The sequence below is a fragment of the Tribolium madens genome, unplaced genomic scaffold (genome assembly GCF_015345945.1).
Source record: "Tribolium madens isolate multiple individuals breed KSU strain unplaced genomic scaffold, Tmad_KSU_1.1 Scaffold_91;HRSCAF=231;Tcas5.2_LG7, whole genome shotgun sequence".
Taxonomy (NCBI): domain Eukaryota; kingdom Metazoa; phylum Arthropoda; class Insecta; order Coleoptera; family Tenebrionidae; genus Tribolium; species Tribolium madens.
In genome coordinates, this window is record NW_025401063.1 from 15,385,532 (window position 1) to 15,406,640 (window position 21,109).

The following is a 21,109-nucleotide window of genomic DNA, read 5'->3' on the forward strand; positions in this document are numbered from 1 at the left end:
AAAAAATGGCGATGACGTCATTACTCAAAAACCAAAAAATGTAAAATTTTAAATGAAGTTGAAATTTGTGTATTTTTTAAAAATAAAATTGATTTGTTTGTGCATTTTTGCCAAAACAAAATATTTTCAGTTTTAATAAGATTTTGCCATAAGGTATATAATAATAATAAGGTGTCCTAGCAAGAGTCATAGTATATTACATCACGAGCACGGAAAGTGAAAATAACGCACAAGCGGGAAAGTTGCGTACGAGGCGTTAGCCGAGTGCAGGCAATCCCGAGAGTGCCTTAGACACTTTTCTGCAAGTTTTGTACAAAATTTTTCCTACGACCATAAATTGTTTTTTTCCTACGACCATATACGAAACTAGATCATAACGCATTACAATTTTTAGGTCGAAAACCTGTGCGATTTGTTTTCGCACTGTGTGTTAGAAATCTAACGCACAATTCACACTCGAATGTTTTGTATTTTTTTATTTAACGTATTTTTTTGTATCCATTATAAAAAATAAATTGTTATGAAAAAAAAATATGTTCGTAAGAAAAAAATATTTATGGTCGTAGGAAAAATAGTGTACAAAACTTGTAGGAAAGTGTCTAACGCACTCGCGGTATTGCCTGCACTCGGCTAACGCCTCGTGCGCAACTTTCCCGCTTGTGCGTTATTTATCACTTTCCGTGCTCGTTATGTAATATACTATTTCCTACGACCATATACGAAACTAGATCATAACGCACAATTACATATGCGCGAAAATGGGCAATATCGTACGAGGATCCGCCCTTGACGGACACAGTAAATTTATTAAAGAAACATTTTTAAATTTTGAGAGAAAACCGTTTTTGTAATGTTATTACTATATGTTGTAAGGATTTTTGAAATTAATGAAATCTGAGACTATTATTTTTAAAACAATTTGTTTCGGGAGCCCTCCCTTGCTTCCTCTAACAAGCCGCCGATACAAATTGCTCCAGGATCAGTACGAAAAGCAGTAGATCAACGGGCATCAATAAAATAAACAAAAAAAACCGTCTCTGACTATTATCTATTATTGAACAGTGATTTAAAAAAGCTAGAGTTTGGAATAGAGTTCTTCTTAAAAAGAATGCTAATTGTAAATTGAGCAGTGCAGATTACAGATTACAGAATACGCAAGCAGCTTATCGAGTTGGTTGATCCGATTTCTGATTTCACAGAACACAGATTGATTTTCAAGTCGTCGCTTTAGGGTTCTTTCAAGAATTGTTGTCTTTTATTGGATGTTTAAACGTCGTAACTGATCCATCTTTAGAAAATTGTCTGGGTACAACAAGCTTTTAAATTTTCAACTTACAAAGCTACTAAGTATATTAGAGATTGTCCGGGAGAAACTTTGGTGTTTGCTGTTACTCGAAAACATTTTATTATTGTTTTAGTGAAAATCTTTGACGTCAGGGAGATATTTTTGTTTAAAATTTATGGACAATAAGCACTTGAAAGCAATAAATTTGAGCGTGGAGCAAGTTTGCAACACTGGGGGAATTATTTATTGCGTAAATTAATATTAAATTTTGAGATTAGAATTAAATCTTTTCTGTGTATGTGTACAAATTGCGAGTTCATTTTCCGAGTTGGGCTTTTATCCAGTCGGGAATTTATTTTATAATCGAATAATAAAGCACAGATGGTAGACTTAAGTCGCACAAATATTTCAATCAGCAACCAAGTCAAGAAATTAAAGCGGCAACCAGGAGAGAAAGTCTAAACTTTATTAAAGTGTCGGGAATATCTCTGTCCTGTACCTGCCACTGGGATAAAGTAATAAGGAGGATAATAAAAGAAGTTTGCAAGTCATTTTATGGCATTTCATTAAAGCGTCACCTTGCTGTTGACAGAGTACAGCCTGCATAATGATGCTTTCAAAAATAAGATATTTTTCATTAAACGCCAACAGAAATATACACAAATATTTTATTTGCAGATTATCTTTCTTCTCCTTCAAACTAAAACCAAGTTTTTTGCCTGCCTGTAAAGACAACATCAAGACTGAATAAATTTAAAGGATTATGCTTACCTATAATAGTGGGATGGAGTTAGCAAACTCAGTTAGTTATTGATGAATACACCGACGACAAAGTTAGAAACTCGTTAGGTGAATTTGCTGTGGTGTTGATTAAGTTATTTAATAAGCAAAGGCTTCCTTATGTTTGATTCATTATTAATTCATAACAGAATTAAAATTCTTTACTGATATTAATGATGCTTCACGTTTCCTACACTGTAAGGAAACCTAGAGTGTAACCGCAAAATTATTTTCAGTTAAACATTTTGAGTGAAAACTTAAATTTACTACTCAATGGTGAGTCAAGTAAGAATGTTTGTGTATTTTTTGTGTAAATTTGACTCTCGTTTGAGAATAAATGGTTATTTGTGCTCTTCTTATTGTCATGGTACTTTTCGCGCATGCGCTTAAACTAATCACAACCTAACTTATTAATTAGGTAGATATTTTTCATGGTATACATTACTCATTCTCCTCTTGTTAGAACTTAAAAAAAATCAAATATTTTATACCTACTACAACCTTTTGCTAATTGCTAATTTTTCTAATAATCTTTTGATTTAAGTATAAGTTGTAAATTATAATCATGCGTTAATGAAAGTGGTTTCTCGGAAGTATATATTAAACATTCTTTGTCAAACTCTTAAAAATCTTCACATCCTCCTTGATGGTTTCTAGTAGAAAGGAGTAAGGACGATATTATATTATTATTGTCGCAAAACGTTTATTAAAAAACCCGAAAACTTATTTGGAAAAAATAACTCAAAAGTGAGTTTACGGTTAATAGGTATGATTCAATTTCACTCAGTTTTGAGTATTATTAAATTGTTTGATTTTTTACATTATAGCAGTTATAGGACATTTGTTTTAGCTAGATTGAAAAAGAGTTTGCAATACCTTTTCCTAACGCGCCAACATTGGCTGAATGTTTCCCTGTCCTAGAAGAAAGAATTTTTAATGTTTACAAGCCGGAAAATGAAGAATATGACAATGGTATGGAAGGAGTTATCTGGACTTCTGAAATAAGGGAACTTCGTTAGAAACAGAAGTATCGATTTTTTTTATAATACTTAATTTTAATGAATTAATTTTTCACATTTTCTTAATAATGTTAATTTTGTGTACTTTATGTGATAACAAAATATACATTGTTGCTTTAATCAAACACTAAGAACATTTCACGGTGTGTTGATTGTCCGTTGTTAAACTTCACTGCCCTTTTGAAAAATGTATATTACAATTTAAAACTTTTAGCGGTTTTCGGAAACATTTAGGAAATTATTTTTCATTATAGGGAAACATATTAAGATCCAAATATGTACGTTATTATACAAGGAACCGTATGAGTTTTATCAAAGTTACAGCAGCAATGTTAATTTGGTTACCCCAAATTTTAAGTTTTGTTAAACCGTTCAAAATGTTACTTTAAGTAATTTTTCATAATACAGTTTTTTACTTACATTTGTCTATTATTTCAAAACCAGCCTGTACCTAAATAAATACAAGGTGATTCTTTTAGGACTTATATTAGAAACTTTTTAACTTCTAATTCAGATAGGAATTTGAAATTTTGTACACAACTCAAATTGACCAGTCTAAATTTAATTAAATTATTTTCAAAATAGCTGAACTTCCGGAACTACGAGAAATTGGCGCCAACTTTTAAATTTTAAATGGTAACCACTTATTTTTATTGCATTTTTGAATTCTTCTCTCCAAACTGAGTAAAATGTACCTAGTTGTTAGTACTTATAGATTTTTACATACAGGGTGCGCCAGAACTCGCGCCCCAGAGAAAATTTTCAAGTAAGGTAATATACCAGGAACATGAAAAAAATGTTTAAAAAATTTTATCTGTCAAAAAATTTTGACATTTAGTTTTTGACATTTGACATTTTTTTATATCTATTTAATGATACTGATGATCTCGTATATGTTTTTTTACAATTATTTAGTAACGGGACAAAAATTTTGCCAATAAAAGCCTCAAATAACATTGAACAGAGTTACAATTTAGGATACAGCTTCCTTGTTTCCTCTTTTAATAGCCTATAGCAAAAAAACTTGGAAAATTATTTTTCCAACAGAAATAAATAGAGTCAAAGTGCAAACTTTAAAGCCTCATAACTTCGAAATTTTTATAGATAAAATTTTTTTAACATTTTTTCCATGTTCCTGGTATCTTACCTTATATGGCATTTTTCTCTGGGGCGCGAGTTCTGGCGCACCCTGTATATCAATTTTTTGCTCAAAATTCACATTTGCAGAAGTTCATTGAAAACATCACAGCTTTTGAACCGTTTGCGATAAGTGAATAATTTTTCTTGCATTCGATAACCAAAGGTTCGAAGAGTTTCCTAAAATTTTCAAAATTGTCAACTGTCAAATTGCAAAGCTTTTATGATTTTTTGATTAACTATAAAAATAAAAACAATAACATGTTTTTCGTGATTATTTTAAAAACTGTAAGAGATAGGTAGAGATGTTGATAAAAGTCCTTCTACAAATTGATGTACTTTTGATTGACGTTCAAAAAATCATACTAGCCTTGCAATTTGACAGTTGACAATTTTTAAAATTTTAGAAAACTTTTAAAACTTTTGGTTATCAAATGCAAAAAAAATATTCACTTTTCGCAAAGGGTTCAAGAGCTATGATGTTTTGAATGAACCCCTGCAAGTGAAAATTTTGACCAAAAAATTAACATACGTCAAAACTATGACAAATAGGTACTAACAACTAGGTACATTCTACTTAGTTTAAAGAGGAGAATTTAAAAATGCAATAAAAATAAGTGGGTACCATTTAAAATTTCAAAGTTAGCGTCAATTTTGAAAATAATTTAGTTGAACTCAGACTGGTTGATTTGGGTTGTGTACAAAATTTGAAATTCCTATCTGCATTTTAAGTTAAAAAGTTTCTTATGTAGGCCCTAAGAATCACCTTGTATATTGGATTTTAACACAATTTTGAGTAACAAAATATAAGAAACCCACTCAAAGTTAAGTCAATTTTCACTCAAATTTGATTAGGTTATATAACAAAGTTATATAATATGTGTATTTGACTCACTCAGAAATACAATCATATACTAAAAAAATATTGTAAAATATTAACATAAAATAGAGTGGACTCGCCTGGACACCGAAATTGAGTTAGATTTAACTCTTAACTCTTTTGAATTAATTATTGAGGGTTGATTTCTATTTGTCAATAAATCTACACGAATTAATTGGAACATTTATTATCTTTGTTATTTTATCAACTATGACATAACCATTTCATATATTATATTTTAATTGATATGAAACCTGGAATCATTATTTCACATTACGCGTTGTGGAATAGGATTTAAATAATTAATTTGGCAATTCGGCATTATGTTCACCTCTTATTTTATATATCATTAATTTATTTCAAAATTGACAATTGTTATCAATTTACCAATGCATAAAACGTCAGTCCCAATTCATTTAAACGTCATATCTTTCAAAATTTTGTTTGTCAAGTAGTCCAATTAGAAATGTCGGTAATAGAATCAAAAAAATCTAGTATTAGTATATCCCTAGACAATAAGGAATCGAAAGCGGCCCTTTTGAACAGCTTGGAAAAAAATCTCTCATCAAATTTTAGTGTTTGTCGTATATGTCACGCTAACAATGTGCCTGGTGAAAATTTAATATCCCCCTGTCGTTGCAAGGGATCTCTGGCATACGTGCACTTATCCTGCCTCGAAACGTGGATAAATGAATCGTTTCGCCTAACCTGTGAGTTGTGTGGCTTTAGATACCGATCAATCCAAACCCGTCGATATACAATTTGCGAAAGTCTCAAGGTATGGCTCCTACATCCCAGGAATAAGGTCCACATGCAAGCCGATGTGGTGATTGCTTTCCTGCTCACCCTCGTAACGATCGGTTTGGCAACGGTCTGCTTTATCGGAATGGAGTATTTTATAATTGAAGGAAACCAAGCCGGCGTGTCGAAGAAGTGGATCAAAGCCAGTATATACATGTTCTTAGCTCTTGTTATTGCGGGGTACGTGTCCAGTATTTATTTACTCTTCAAGAATCAGTTTGTGCCTTGGTACAACTGGTGGAAGGCCACTGTGGATGTGAGACTTGCACAGACATCGTCTAACACAAGACAAAATATTGAATTTGTTACGTGATTACTATTAAAACTAACCAAACTGAACAACTTTGTATGGCTCATATTTTTTCAGATGACGGCTTGATTCTAGCAAAAGTTTTGGTGTGAATAATTTTACGCTAAAATTTGTTTTCAACTTTTGTATCATAAACTTAGAAAAATGTGTTAAAGTTTCAGCAAACTCGGCTTGGAAAGTCCGTAGAAATTTTGACCTAAGGCTTTAATACTTGCAGAAAGCATAACTCATTTTTGATTCATAGATACGTACAAAAATATGTGTGTAGACATACATAAATAAATAGTGAAAAGAAACATATTCTACGATTGATTAAATAATATCATGTATTATACAAATTAGGCTAGTTACTAATTTTAATATCAAAATTATGGTTTTACTTCCGTATTTAGATATTTTTGACCAGTAGAGAAATTCCAACTTTAAAGTACACATTTTACAGTAATTTATTATTATCTTTATCCATTCAAATGAGTTTACTTAACCCCTTGGTTGCTTTTTGTTTAAAAAATCTAGAAAAATGTTTATTATTTATTACGAAAAATCAGCAGGTGGCAATGGTTTTGTTTAACCACAATTTCTTATTAAAAGTACATCTTTCTGTTAATTTTTATTAAAGTAAATAAAAAAACTTGCGTCTTTCTTTTTGTTTTTCTGGTCTCTCACTCTCACTTGCTTCTTTATTTCATAATGGTACTGCATTAGTTTTCAAGCTCTAAAATTCAAACATCGGCGTGTTAATCTGTATCAGATTAAAGAAAAAGTTGAAAATACTTATGAAGAAAACACCTAAAAGTTTTAGAGAAGTAGCTTCATCTCAAATTTCTAGAAATTTTGGGAATCGAGTTTTCAAAATAATTTTTGATGATCGTTGATAATAACGATTCTTTCTCATTATATTCGTGTACAACCTCTTCAGCGAGAAAAATATTGAAATACGTGTTACTTACCTACTTCATTATTAATCAAAAACCCAAATACCAATTTTCATAAATAACTTCAAAATTGGCACATTTTTATACAGGGTCGCTAAAAAGTATAGATACAGTTTAATATTATAAGAACTATTTATCAAAACTTATTGAAATTTGGTATATGCTGAAAAGTATTTAAATTCCATCGACTCAGATGCTTGATTTTTTTTTTGTCAAGAAGGGTCAAATTTGAATACCTTATTTAAAAAAAAAAATATGGAAGTAATTAAGTTTTGAAAAATGTAATTGTTTTTTAGCCTTAGAAATGTTGTCCATATCTATCGTTTGCTCTTTACTGCCTGAATTTTGACCAGAAAATAGGTACACTGTTTTTCAAATTTCAACGTGATCTGCTAAACCGATCTGAAAATATTTAGTTGTATCCATACTTTTTAGCTACTCTGTATAATTTTCATTCCCTGTTTAAGTTCTGTAGGGGTTGAATTTCCAAAAATCCTGAGAAACTTGTTTCTTCATTCTTAACCGAAAACTCAAATAAGTACCAAATTTCCTAAATGTAACTTTAAAAATATACGGATTTTAAAACACATTTTCATTCTTGTTTAACCCTCTTGGAGGTGGCATTTTTAAGAATACTGAAACACGTGTTACTTTTTTTAAACCGAAAGTCCACACACCAATTTTCATGGATATAACTTATAAAATTCACAAATTTTTATACAAAATTTTTCGCGTTTACCCTATTTAGGGTACATGTTTTGTAGATGTTTTTTTTTAATTATTTAGTAAGGGTACAAAAATTTTGTCCATGAAAGCCACAAGTACCATTCTGTTCTAACTTCTAATAGCCTGTAGCAAAAAAATTGGAAAATTATTTTTCTAAATAGAGTCACAGTGCAAAATTTAAACTCTCATATCTTCGAAATTTTTATTGACAGAATTTTTTCCAAGTATCTTACATGGCATTTTTCTCTGGGGCGCGAGTTCTGGCGCAGCCTGTATACAGGATCATCAGTATCATTAAATAGACATAAACAAATGTCAAATGTCAAAAAATAAATGTCAAAATTTTTTGACAGATAAATTTTTTTAAACATTTTTTCCATATTCCTGGTATCATATCTTATTTGAAATTTTCTTCTGGGGCGCGAGTTCTTACACGCTCTGTATAAATTAAATTAAATTTTAATATTACATAGGTACACGAGGTTTCTTCAAAACAACAGTTTTTTCTACATTTTCTGCTTTTCACTTTTTTTGACCTATGCTAAAATGGCAGAAAAAAGGTACAAGTATTTTTAACATTTCTGATATACGTATAAGCCAGAAGAGAATCAGGTTTTTGAGTTTTATTTACCAACAATAAAATGTGGAAATTATGACATAACATTGCTTATAATTGTATACGATTATTTTGCTTATTTGCTTTTAGATAAATTGTACCATTTATAAGAAAGTAGATTATGATCACGATTGCAACAATATTACAAATGTAACAGTAACGTTTTTCTGCTGTTTTTTTATTGTACAAAAAAGTTGCTGCTGACATTAAACAAAAATGTTTTTGCCATTTAGAAAAAAGCACACAAATTCGTGAACCCTATATTAAGTCAATTTATCTATTTTTGGGTTTGCACTGTACATTTTGCAAGAAAGTCGCATAACTAGGATACCGTTAATAAGGATAAAATCTAGTGGAAACTTGTCAGACATTTAACTCCATTCCATTTCTTACCTAGCAAAACGAGAGTCGAGAGGAATGAATATTATTTCATTCGTTTAAATTTTATCTAATCCTGCATCAATATACCTACTTTTGAGAAATGTTTTATTTATAAATAATTTATTTTAGTCTTAAAATTAATTTATTGTTAAATATATTTATTTCGCAGTACAATAAACTACTTTCAACTTTATATGTACATAAAATATTTGTTCCATTTTGAATAAAATTTTCATTTCAATAAAAGCTCGTATTTGTGTAATACGAAGCAATTCGTAGTTTTCTTTTTATGTGTATAATTAATAATTTTCCGTCGTAAATTGAACAACATTTCGTTAAGAAATATTGAGAAATGAGTCAATTGGAAAGTGCTGTTGCGTTAAATAAGTATACATTTTTTTCACTGTTTGTTTTCAAATCTTTAGGCTCAGTTCAAATCGATACATATAAGCTTTTACCCTCTGTTGCATGAAATTTTGTTGCTTTAAAGGAGAAAGTAAGGGGAGAGGTGTAAAATCAATTCGCTAGGAATGATCTCAGAAACTTTGTTCTCCTTTTATTAAATAAACTCTCCATATTTTATAAGAAATTGACTTGACATTCTCATACTTATTTTAGAAATCGAAATATAAAAAAGGAGAAATTGGTTGGCAAAGTTCAAACAAGAAAATATGAAATAAAGTAGATCCAGCCAAGGCAGACGGAAACTCTTACCTTTTTTCATCAGTCGAAATAAATAACCAAGAAATCTCGGATTTTACAAATTAAATGAAGCTTTTTCTCCCAAATGATCACTTCAATTTATCTTTCACATAATTGCAATAGCACATCGGTCATCACAAAAATATATACATGCTCCGAATCTAATTGAATATTTTTGTCTAAACTAGATATTCTGATATTATTACTTGTACAGAAATGTGATTTCAGATTTTGACGCGGAACAGGAAATATAAAATGTAAAACGGTGCATATACAGAATATTAATGATTAGATGTAATTTCACTGTTTCCAATTTGCTTAGGGATAATTAAAGTGGTTTTATTTGTATTAGAACAAAAACTCCCTAATCAGTCATTTAGACAGTGAATAGATCCTAGTTTTCAATGAAATAATTGGTAGGATTTTCTTTGACAGCTCTATTACTCTAAACACACTGTAAACTAACCTGTATTTTCTGACATATTAGATGCAAACAGAGTGGCACCGTAATTCCGGAAGATAACTGCCCCCCAATGTTGGTTATAGGCTTGAGCTGGTGTAGATTCAAAGCTAATTTAATGAAGATGCATCTGACGCAACACAAATGCACCAAATGTGATTTACTGCTCGATTAATGTATTGCTTAATTAATGGAACTTCAATTATTTCCGGCTTTGGTGCAATTTTCCCTTTCCACTTTTATTTAATAAAAGAGACACGACACGCTAAAGACGATAATTGACATGTTAAATAATAGAAGAGAAAGATCTCGTCCAAAATTAAAGAACACATAAAACTTAATACTATGCATAGCGGTTGGTCTCGAGCATAAAAACTCAAATTACAGGATACCTTTAGTACCGGTTTTAGTATCGTAAGCCACGGCAGCCTGGCAGATCATAAAATTTCAGCGGACCCGTTCTTAGCTGAAACGGATTTCATATTATGGCTGCCCGCACAACAAATGTTTGAATGTATCATTTTACAAAATCTGCAGTATACAAATGTAACCGCCAAGTCAGAAGAATTTTTCCTTAAAAATACCCTTCGGTGTGTAATCGCACAAAATAAAGTCGTTCAGAAGAGCAAGAATATTTATTTTACTTAATTCACTTAATTAATTAACTGCCAGGGAGCATTGGATATGTAAACTCCCAAACGAGATGAATTAAATCCAACTGAAGATGTAAGTAGCACTATTTGTTTATCTAAAACGCAGGATAAATTTTGTTTGAAAAAATGCAAATTTCATTAATTTACTTTGCTTACTTACACAAACACCTGATTATCAAATAGTATCGATGATCAAGTGTAAAGTACAACAAACTAAATGTTATGCACTTTATAAGAGAAATGGCGACAATGCGACGCTTCTATTCAATGCAACTAGTGAAATGAAAAGCTTTATGGTTCACTATTTTCGAGCAGTTATGTAGAGTGTTGCTGTAAACTGTGCCAAAATAAAAAAGATATTAGGTTACAATAGATCGAAGCAGGAAAATAAAAGATTTGTGAGCTGGCTTTATCTATTCTTTGAACGAATTGAATCGGATGTAGATTTATTATCATAACACAGGGCGACAAAAAAAAGTTATGTCGTGACAACTTGACAAATTATATATCATTGTGTTCGTCTCAGTGAGACAAATCAAATGCACTAAAAAAAATTCAAAAAGTCTACACGCTGTGAACTAAATATTTTTTTTTCTAATTTAAATGAATTTGAAATACTTTAACATTAAAAAATCATTACTCAATAACTGTTAGGCCGCTTTCCTTCAAATAAAGACTATTCTAAAAGGATAGACTTGCCCTTTAGAATGATATGCAATTTGAAATTGCATATTGGTGAACTTTTTTCGAACAGTGTTCGAAGAAGTTCGAAGTAAATCGAAGTAATCTAAGAAAAACCCTACGAGTAATTTTTTTTTCTTTCTCACCATCGTGTAGAGCATCTTCTTATTAGTAAGAATCCAAATTTTTAAAATAATATACCGAGTAGTTTTTAAGATATGATTTTTTGAGGTTAAGGGTTTGCTATTCAGGTATTGCGCCATATAGGAGAAATGCATGTTAATCTTACTTAAAATTGCATTTTTATAAAAGTATTTGTTTTAAAACTCTTCTTTTGCTTAAAAATGGTCAATTGCACCTTCTTTGTTCTAATTAGAATAATCAAAAACTGTTTCTTTAATTAAAACAAACAAAGAGTACCTGCGTACTAATTAAAGCAAATAAGAAGTTTTTTTTGTTCTAAAAATGATCACTGATCATTGAGCAAAAAGAATCTAGAAGCTTAAAGCAGTAGCTTTAAATATAAGAACAAATCTTTTTCAAATTAAATCACTTTCTATTCAGATTCCAACTTGTTCACTTTGTTCTAGCTTTCTGAACTTTTTTTTTTGAAAATGTTCTCAGCAAATGCTTTTTCATCACTTTCTACTACCTACAAGCTAACTGAAGGTAATCGTAGAATGTACCAACAAAATAAATCAGGTGACTTATTGCATTTAACATCACTTGAAAGTGATGAGAAAGCATTTGCCCAGAACATTTTCAAAAAAATTTCAGAAAGTTCGAAATCTGAATGGAAAATGATTTGATTTGAAAAAGATTTGCCCTTATATTTAAGGCTCGTGTCTTAAACTTGTAGATCCTCTTTGCTCAATGATCAGTGGTCATTTTTACAACAAAAAAACTCTTTAATTGCTTTAATTAGTACGCAGGTACTCTTTATTAGTTTTAAGTAAACAAACAGTTTTTGTTTATTCTAATTAGAACAAAGAAGGTGCAATTGACGACCATTTTTAAGCAAAAAAAGAGTCTTAAAACAAATACTTTTATAAAAATGCAATTTTAAGTAAGATTAACATGCATTTTTCCTATATGGAGCAATGCTTGATTAGCAAACCATAACTTCAAAAAATCATATCTTGAAAACTACTCGGTATATTTTTTTGAAAATGTGGATTACAACTAATAAAGAGATGCTCTACACGATGGTAATAATGGAAAAAAATTTACTCGTAGGGTTTTTTTTAGATTATTTCGATTTACTTCGAACTTCTTCGAACACTGTTCGAAGAAAAGGTTGCCAATATTCAATTTCAAGTTTCGAATCATTCTAAAGGGCAAGGCAATCCCTTTAGAATGGTCTTTATTTGAAGGAAATCGGCGTAATAGTTATTGAGTAATAATTTTTGAAAGTTAAAGTATTTTAAATTCATTTAAATTAGAAAAGTGCATTTGATTTGTCTCACTGAGACGAACAAAATGATATAAGATTTGTCAAGTTGTCACAACATGACTTTTGTCGCCTTGTGTTATTGAGCAAGGAGGATCTAAAAGTTTAAGGCACTAGCCTAAAATATAAAGGCAAATCTTTTTCAAATCAAATCACTTTCCATTCAGATTCCGACTTGTTCTAGCTTTCTGAACTTTTTTTGAAAATGTTCTCAGCAAATGCTTTCTCATCACTTTCGAGCGATGTTGAACGCAATAAGTGATGAGCAAGCATTTGCTGAGAACATTTTCAAAAAAAAGTTCAGAAAGCTAGAACAAAGTAAAGAAGTCGAATTCTGAATAGAAAGTGATTTGATTTGAAAAAGATTTGCCCTTATGGTCTATGAAAATTTAGAAATGAAAACACAAAAACGGGGACAAATTGGGTATCGCGAACAGTTTTTGAAAATTTAAAGACGAAAAGTGTGCAAGCAGAATCAGAAAAAGACCACCAAAATTTAGACACAATTTCTAACGTAGGTTTGCTCAACATTCTCTAATTCTTAGTAAGAAGTTAATGAAAATACAGCAAAAACATCAAAGAGAAAGAACGCAATTAAATTAGTAGGTCAGGTTGCACCGTTTTTGAAGAACGAGTTGAAAAAGTAACAATTTTGAATCTAAAACCGAAGGAGAATTTAGAAAATTCATCAACTTTGAGCTCATATTAATAAATTACAAAAAAATTATTGCCGATTTTCATAAAACCTGCTTGTATCTTTTGCAAAATAGCTTTTTTCTAAATAGACACTCTTTTTTATTAAAGTTTTTGTAGTAAGAAGCTCATTTTTGTCAACAACATTACCTTCTTTCTTCTTCATTTAACAATAAATATAATGCAATTAGTGCAATAAAGAGAAGCATTTGTGTTACAATTGAATGAAAGTCTACTTTTTTTATATAGAAAAATGACAGCAGTGGCGATGGCTGTGGCACGACATAAACCCCTTTTATAAATAACACTGTATTTTTTATCATCTGAGACAAAAGAATCTTATTTGAATGTGGTACGAATTAAATTTTAATACATATTTGTAAAGGTCACAAATTCGTATTTTACTCGTATTTCCACATTAGTAAACAAAGTAACAGACGATATTCTCTCATTGTTCTAACTTCTATGTGGAATAATTACAAATATTTTTTTAGAATGATCCGCTCTTAGGATCCCTGAATAGGAAAACATTTTAATAGTTCGCGTGGTTAAAAAACCGAGGGAATTAATTGACAAAATGAGTTATAGTGGATGTGTCTGTAGTCTGTACTAAGTAAGATAATTTGTTTCTGTCACAAGTAACATCTCTCATGACCGCAGTTCTAGCTAGGGTGTATTCATTCGTCAATGCAGAACTACGGAAATTGTGCTTCTCTCTTCCTTCACAATTTTGAAATATAGTCGTTTTAATGTTAGGTATATTAAAATCGCTGCGATAAATTCTTAATGAAGAAATTTGTAAAGTGACACATTTTATTTATCCAACTTACCGCTTTGTCTCCCAATTGTTCCACCCTACAATGCAAGAAGGCAGTCTGGCCAACTGCGGTGGTGACATTTCGGGGTACATTGAATTCGAAGTAGGGATATGTGCTGACGTTGCCGTTTAGAAACCCTTCGTTGGAATAAGTTTCTACAGCACCTGAAAAGAAACTGAATTAAACTCCGACAAAATCAAAAGATTTGCGTGACTGGCAGTGTTTCATTAATTAAGTGTCGGTCGAAAATAAAAGTTTTTAATATTCCATTACCTCATTAAATCTAGCAAAATTTTGCATAAAGTCTTGCAGGTTTACCGGGAAAATGCTAATATTCTGGTAATGACGTGTAGTTCTGCATTATTATGCGCAGCAATAAACCAGAGAAGCTTAAAATTCGTTTTTGTGCAACTGTGCTTTACGTTGGTCTCTAATTACTAAATCGAGAACTCAGCATTTGAGCACTAATCCGTTTCGTTATCTATTGTGGGAGAGCAAATATCTAAAATCTATCAACTGTTTGTGGTACAAAACTAGGTCTTGCTACTCAGGGCCATACCCAAGAGGGGGGGATTAGGGGGTTCAAACCACCTCCGAAATGCTGAGCACTTTGTTATACAGGGTGTTCCAAAAGTCTGGAAACGATGTTATTCTGGCGAAACTATCAAATTTTTTGGCATTTTTTTTATTTATTTATAGGTGTGCAATAGCTATAAAAATGCTATTCAAAAAAAATTTTGAATATTAATTAATTGTTTATATTTACGAGATAAACATAGTAATTTTTTTTTTAATGGAAACCTACCACAATTTTTTTTAGACAACGGGCTTGTTACAAGAATTGTTGATTGTTGAAATTTTTTTTTGTAAATACCACACTTTTTTGTTAAAAAAATGTTTGACTTACAAGAATTAAAGAATTTTTTTGAGTAAACTACCAGTTTTTTTTGGAAATAAATTAATAAATGTTTAAAGGTTGTAAAGGAGCAAACAGCCAAAATATTTTTTATTTTAATTAATTGTTTAAACTTTTGAGATTGATACTAATAATTTTTTTCTTAAATAAAAACGGTTTTTCATTTATTGTTTTACAAACATATGTTTATGCATTTTATAAATGTATAAATATAGTTATTAAAAATGTTACAATTTATGTTAAAAAAATTATAAACTTTATCTGTTGTCAAAACTTTCTTCCACCGACCGAACACTATATAGTGTTATAAGTGTTAAAAATTTAGTTTTTTTGTTATTTTAGTAAATTAATTTTAAATTTTTGTGAATTAATTTTTCATGTGTTAATTACAGTGTTTAATTTTTATTGTTAGGTACAAATTTAAATACTTGATGGAATATTTAATTCTAAGACAAAAGTGATTCGAAAAATGCTATGAAAGGGAGCTACACCCCCTAAAAAAGGTACGTTTTTTAAAGAGTTTTTTCAAATATTTCAGAATGGATAAAATTAAAAAATTTGGTACTTTTATATGTACACCTAAACAAATGCCAAATAACAAAATTTTTAATCAGGGGCGTTCTAAACGGTAAAACAAATTTAATTTTTAATTTTTATGCTGTTTATGATCTGTAACATAAGTTTTTAAACCGATTTTTACTAAAAATCCGTAAATTGTATCGCAATAACACAAAAGACCTTTTTTTATGAAAAACTGAAATTTTGTTGCTGTTTGCCACAGGCAAAATAGTTAGAATAAATTTTTACCGTAATCCCATCTAGTTTAAGAAGCCCCTAATTAAAAATTTCAACATTTTATTTTTGTACTTGTTTAGGTGTATAAAAGTTATCATCTGTACCAAATTTTGAATTTTCTTTCTAAAATGAATTTCGGAAATATTGAAAAAAAAACCTATTAAATGACGCACCCCTTGCGTAGCATTTTTCGATGTATGTTCACAGAAAATTTTTGTTTTAAAAATGAATATTCTATCTCCTGTTTAAATTTGTAACAATAAAAAGTATTAAAAATTTATTTTATTTTTTGTTACTTTTGTGAGTTAATTTGTATTTTTTATGTTTAATTAGGATCTCTTATTTTAATTTAAAATAAAAACGTGTACTTACAGATTTTTAATTTTTAATCCGCCTTCTTTCATTTTCATGGACCAACAAGAAACTCCCCACCCACCCGAAATAAAATCCTGGTTACGGCCCTGTTGCTACTACACCATTTAAAGTTACATGATGAATAACAAACGGTCAAAACAAGACGTGTTTGTTGAGCTCTTATAACCCAGGATCTACAAAGGCTTTCATTGCACCTTGAGCGACCCTAAACGATGTCATACATAGAGTGTAATTTTCTCTGAGGCAAAAGTTAACGTGTTCCTTGGGGTTGATGAGCTTATAAGTGCATAGCAAACACTAAGGAGGATCTTATAAATTAGTTCCTGGCAACAACAACTAACAATGTAAATTTGTTTATTATTACTATAGTGCAATCTTTTAAGCCAAACATTGCTTTCACTGAATGCAAAAATAGAACACTGTTTCTTTGTTACTACCAGTGTCTTGTGTATCTTTCTCTGTAATATAATGAGCCTGACTGCCACTTTATTACAAAGGTACCTAAGTCAATGTTTACGATTCATCTAGGGTTACTGTTTAGAGAACAATGATAACAAAGTCAAATAAAATTGCTTGTCTAAACAGAATCGAGTGAAATTAAACAATTATACGCTGGAGAAGTGTTATATGTGAACGACAGTCTTCGATCGAGAAAGTAATTGAGGACAAATAGGTAGAGCAATAATTGCTTGTATTAGGTTGATTTAATCCTTGTGTTTGCTGTGTTGATGTTGACTCTGAGGCGTAAGTTTACGCTGTGGTCAGCACGAACATTGTCACCAAGATAATTATTAAGGGTGTCCGCGATCAACGATTCGAGATGTTAGTATATTGAAAACAAGATTACTCTTTAAGAATGTCAGGTATTATACATCAAAGTAAAGGTTTTTTTAAATCTACAGGCCGATACGTTGAGATTTTTTTGAATGTAATACCTTTAAAAAAAGAACAAAAATGCATAAATACTGAACTTGAAAACAACTTTACTCAGTCATTTTTCAAGTAATCCATCTTGGTTTTTGTAAGATAATTTAAAAGAATATTCTATAGGCCGATGCGTTGGCATTTTTTTGAAAAAATGTTTAGTTTTTGAGATATTGTGATTGATGTAAAAGTCACGATATTTAACGGTAGATCTAAAGATTCGTTTTAGGGTCTTGGTATTTATTACAAAATATTAATTCTTAACAAATTCAACAAACACTAAGAAAACACTGTTGTTTTTAAATTATTAATAAATATATTTTGCCCAAAAATGCCTCCTAGTTCATTGCTTTTAAATATATTTTGCCCTTGTCCCAACACAGGAAAAGGACGGATTACAGTCATATTTATCATGTAATGTAATTTTCAGTTATTATTATTAGAGAACAAGAAGCAGAAACGTTTGACGTGAAATGAAAAACCAAACAAATTTTGTTTCGAAAAAATATGTGCTTTGTAGGGATCTAAGATTACTTATTATCTATGAGAGTTTTAATAAATAGCAACAATAATCAGAGAAAATAATTTATTATACAACAAATTTACACCTATTATTAATTAAACAAATTTCGCCACCATAGTAACTAAATTGACTAATCCGTCCAGAAAAACTGTATTTTGGGTATTGAGTACCTAAAATAACCATTTTTTATACTATTTTATTGGGTCCAGCAAACGAATGACTCAAATGAGTTCTTAAAACAGCTTGTTTCGAGAGCGTTTACAAAAAAAATAATTACTTTTAAACCAATGCTCGCCAGAAGTCTAAAACAAATCCTTTTTTAGCGGGACAACTATGAAAAAAAATTGGACAGATCGTTTTTGTTTTTTAATTTATCGTTGTTCTTCATAAAAAAATGATTCGGCCTATCACAATTTTTTTTTCTAAGACATGCACTTTTTATAACTATAAGTAAAAATTTCTCATTTTTCTACGGTTAGTGGTACCCATAAATGTGGCCAATGGCAAAAAATTGCAATGGAAAACATGGACACTTTTGAACCAAAAAAACCTAGCTAAAAAAATTATAAATGCCCCTCCAAAGAATATAAATTTTATGGTGCGCATTTTAAATTTGATATTTAGACGCAATTTTGGACGATTTGTCATTCGTTTGACATAAAATGTAAAACTGACTTTATGTGCAAGGTTTTTTTTATTTTTGTAGTTTTTATACTGACAGCTAAATAAAAACGACAATAAATCAAAATAATAATAAAATTTCTGGGGCAACTTTCGCAAATTCAAGGGATAAAAATATTAACTGATCTTTTACTTTTATTACAATTTATTACCCATTGACTAACCCAACCCCTGAACGGACCCTGTGGAAGGGAACCTACACTAAAATGTTTTTTCAGTTGTTGGAAATAAAATTGTATTTTAATTATATTGATTTAAAAGCACGATTTCGTTTGAAAATGAACATTTTAGCAAGCAATCAAGTCGGCAATTTCGTCTAGTCGTGTCTTTAAAATTTGGAAAATCCCTGGAAAGTTTATCGCAATTTTATTCCACTTGAAATTTACGGAGATAGCTCGCTCTAAATATTGCATTGGACAGAGCGATTTTACGAACAATTAAACCGATAGTTTTTGTAGCAAAACCTCGTAAAAAAATGTCACTTCCCTTAATTAGCAGTTACATTGAACTTTAAAATCTTCTACAATGTACTTAGCTGACTTATCATTTTGAATGTGAATCTCTTTGGGGGAGTATTTTGTCCGGTGACCAGAAAAATGCGCACAGGAGAAAAGCTCACAAAAAAGCCCACAAACATAAATGCCCACAAGAGAAAACCCACACAGAAAAAAGCTCACATGAAATAATGCTCACAAAGAAAAAAGCTCACGTCGAAAATAAAAGCTCACAAGGAAAGAAACGCACAGTGAAAAAATCCCACACGGAAAGAAACCCACACCGAAAAAAGCCCACACGGATAAAAACTCACATAGAAAAAAGGTCACACAGAAAAATACTCAATTACCAAAAACTCACATACAAAAAATCCACAAAGAAAGAAGATCACTATAAGCGGTGTTCGATGTAAATGGGTATTACGTTTTCCCTCTAGTTTTTATTCGTTAGTAAACTCTTTTTTTGTGCTCCTCTACTTTAAAGATAACATTTTCTTTCAATTTACAGGATAGTAGTTTATTAGTTTGCGGCATCTTTTTCAAATTCATAACTCGCTTTGCTGGGAGAAGTTTGAATAACGTAATGATAATTTTCTTAAATAAAAAAATTAACAAATAAAATTGAATTGACATTGCCCAAAAAATTTTGCACCATATCAAAAATTTTCTAAATCTTTAACAGATCGGGTGGCGATTCGGAGGTGACAAGCGATAAGAATTTAAAAAAATAAAGAAGTTTAGTCTGTCAACGACTTTAAAACAATTTTTATTTTTGGTAGATATATTCTATAGTTTCTGAGATATTTGGGTAATAATTTTTTTTAGAAAAAGTAGATAGTGAGCTATTTAACATTCTAAAACTGGGGACGGAGGCTTGGGGACACACAAAATTTTATACAATATTTATTGTCAGTTTCACCAACGATAAATAAATCGTCAGATATAGTTATATGAACAATATTCTTTCTTTATTTATTAAATAAAAAATTGTTTCACTAGTTTCACCAAACTTTCTTTAGTTATTATCAAGTTAGTTACCTGAATACGATCTTCTGAGTAGTGTGCAAAAAATGTTAAATTTGGGAGTTGTGCGCATTACTTTGTTAAGAAAACTAATTACATTGAGTCACAAGCGCAAAAGAAAAAGAGGCAGAGCTTGTTCCAAATCTGGTGGCGAACTAACGTTGTCAAAAATTACGGTATTTTGACACAAAAAGTATGTTTACTATTAAAAAAAATAATGTCCAGAGGCGTCGTAATAAAATGTATTTCAAAACCTCTGTTATTCTTTAAAAAATAACATAAGTAGGTACTTATACATAAGATTAAGAATGATAAACAAATTATTACGTTGTTAAAGCATAAAAATATTTTTTAACAATATTTCTAACAATCCTCGCTCTCAAAATTTGATTTCATCGCAATTATCGTGGGTTATGATAAGTTCATTAACGATTACATTTAAATGATTTTATCTACTTAAATATTGGTCTTTATTTGCGTTCACCCGATTGTAAACTCTTGCAAAATGACAAGTAAGAAAATTTTAGAGAAAAAAATGCACGCTCATGAGTTTCCAATCCAAGTTTCTTCTCTGTCACTGTCATTTCGCCACCAGATGTGGAATAAGCTCTACACTCTTACACTTTTCTTGAATAGGATTACAGCAAAATTTTATTCTAAAACATTTTTATTGGCATCTGATCGATTACAAATTCATCCACGACAGCAGAGATTGTTTTTCCCTGTGAGCTTTTTTCGCGTGGGCTTTTTGGCGGTTGGGCTTTTATTCATATGAGTTTTTTTCTTGGTGGGCTTTTTTCATCGTGCGTTTTTTTCTAAGTGAGCTTATTTCTTTGTGAGTTTTTTTTCTGTGTAGGTTTTTTTTATGTGGGGTTGTTTCCATGTGAGGTTTTTTCTATGTGAGCATATTTCTGTGTGGGTTTTTTTCCGTGTGAGTATTTTTCAGTCTGAGCTTTTTTCTGTGTGGGCAATTATCTTGTGGACTTTTTTCTAAGGGCTTTTTTCTTGTGCGCATTTTTCGCGTGGACTTATTTCATGGATTCGTATTTTT

At 30.5% G+C, this 21,109-nt stretch overlaps 2 protein-coding genes across 3 annotated transcripts in view; one reads left to right on the forward strand and one right to left on the reverse strand.

The window, feature by feature from the left end:
* The window catches only part of LOC123011511 (zwei Ig domain protein zig-8-like), a 247,656-nt gene that overhangs the window by 61,296 nt on the left and 165,251 nt on the right, over positions 1-21,109 (reverse strand). Inside the window, exon 2 of the mRNA XM_044408968.1 lies at positions 14,340-14,491. Within this exon, the coding sequence (XP_044264903.1) occupies positions 14,340-14,491 (152 nt within the window). The remainder of the gene's footprint in view (positions 1-14,339; positions 14,492-21,109) is intronic.
* On the forward strand, positions 5,518-6,241 carry LOC123011512 (E3 ubiquitin-protein ligase MARCHF3-like). Of its 2 annotated transcripts, XM_044408970.1 has the most exons (2): positions 5,673-5,811; positions 5,873-6,241. In XM_044408970.1, the coding sequence occupies exon 2, from the start codon at positions 5,913-5,915 to the stop codon at positions 6,213-6,215; it is 303 nt and encodes a 100-aa protein (XP_044264905.1). In that variant the 5' UTR covers positions 5,673-5,811; positions 5,873-5,912; the 3' UTR covers positions 6,216-6,241. The 2 variants fall into 2 exon arrangements, with proteins under 2 accessions (XP_044264904.1, XP_044264905.1); XM_044408969.1 differs by having other exon boundaries at positions 5,518-6,241.

What these genes read in the sequence shown, in the direction of transcription:
- LOC123011512 (XM_044408969.1), top strand. Translation starts at nt 5,568, where the DNA reads ATGTCGGTAATAGAATCAAAAAAATCTAGTATTAGTATATCCCTAGAC.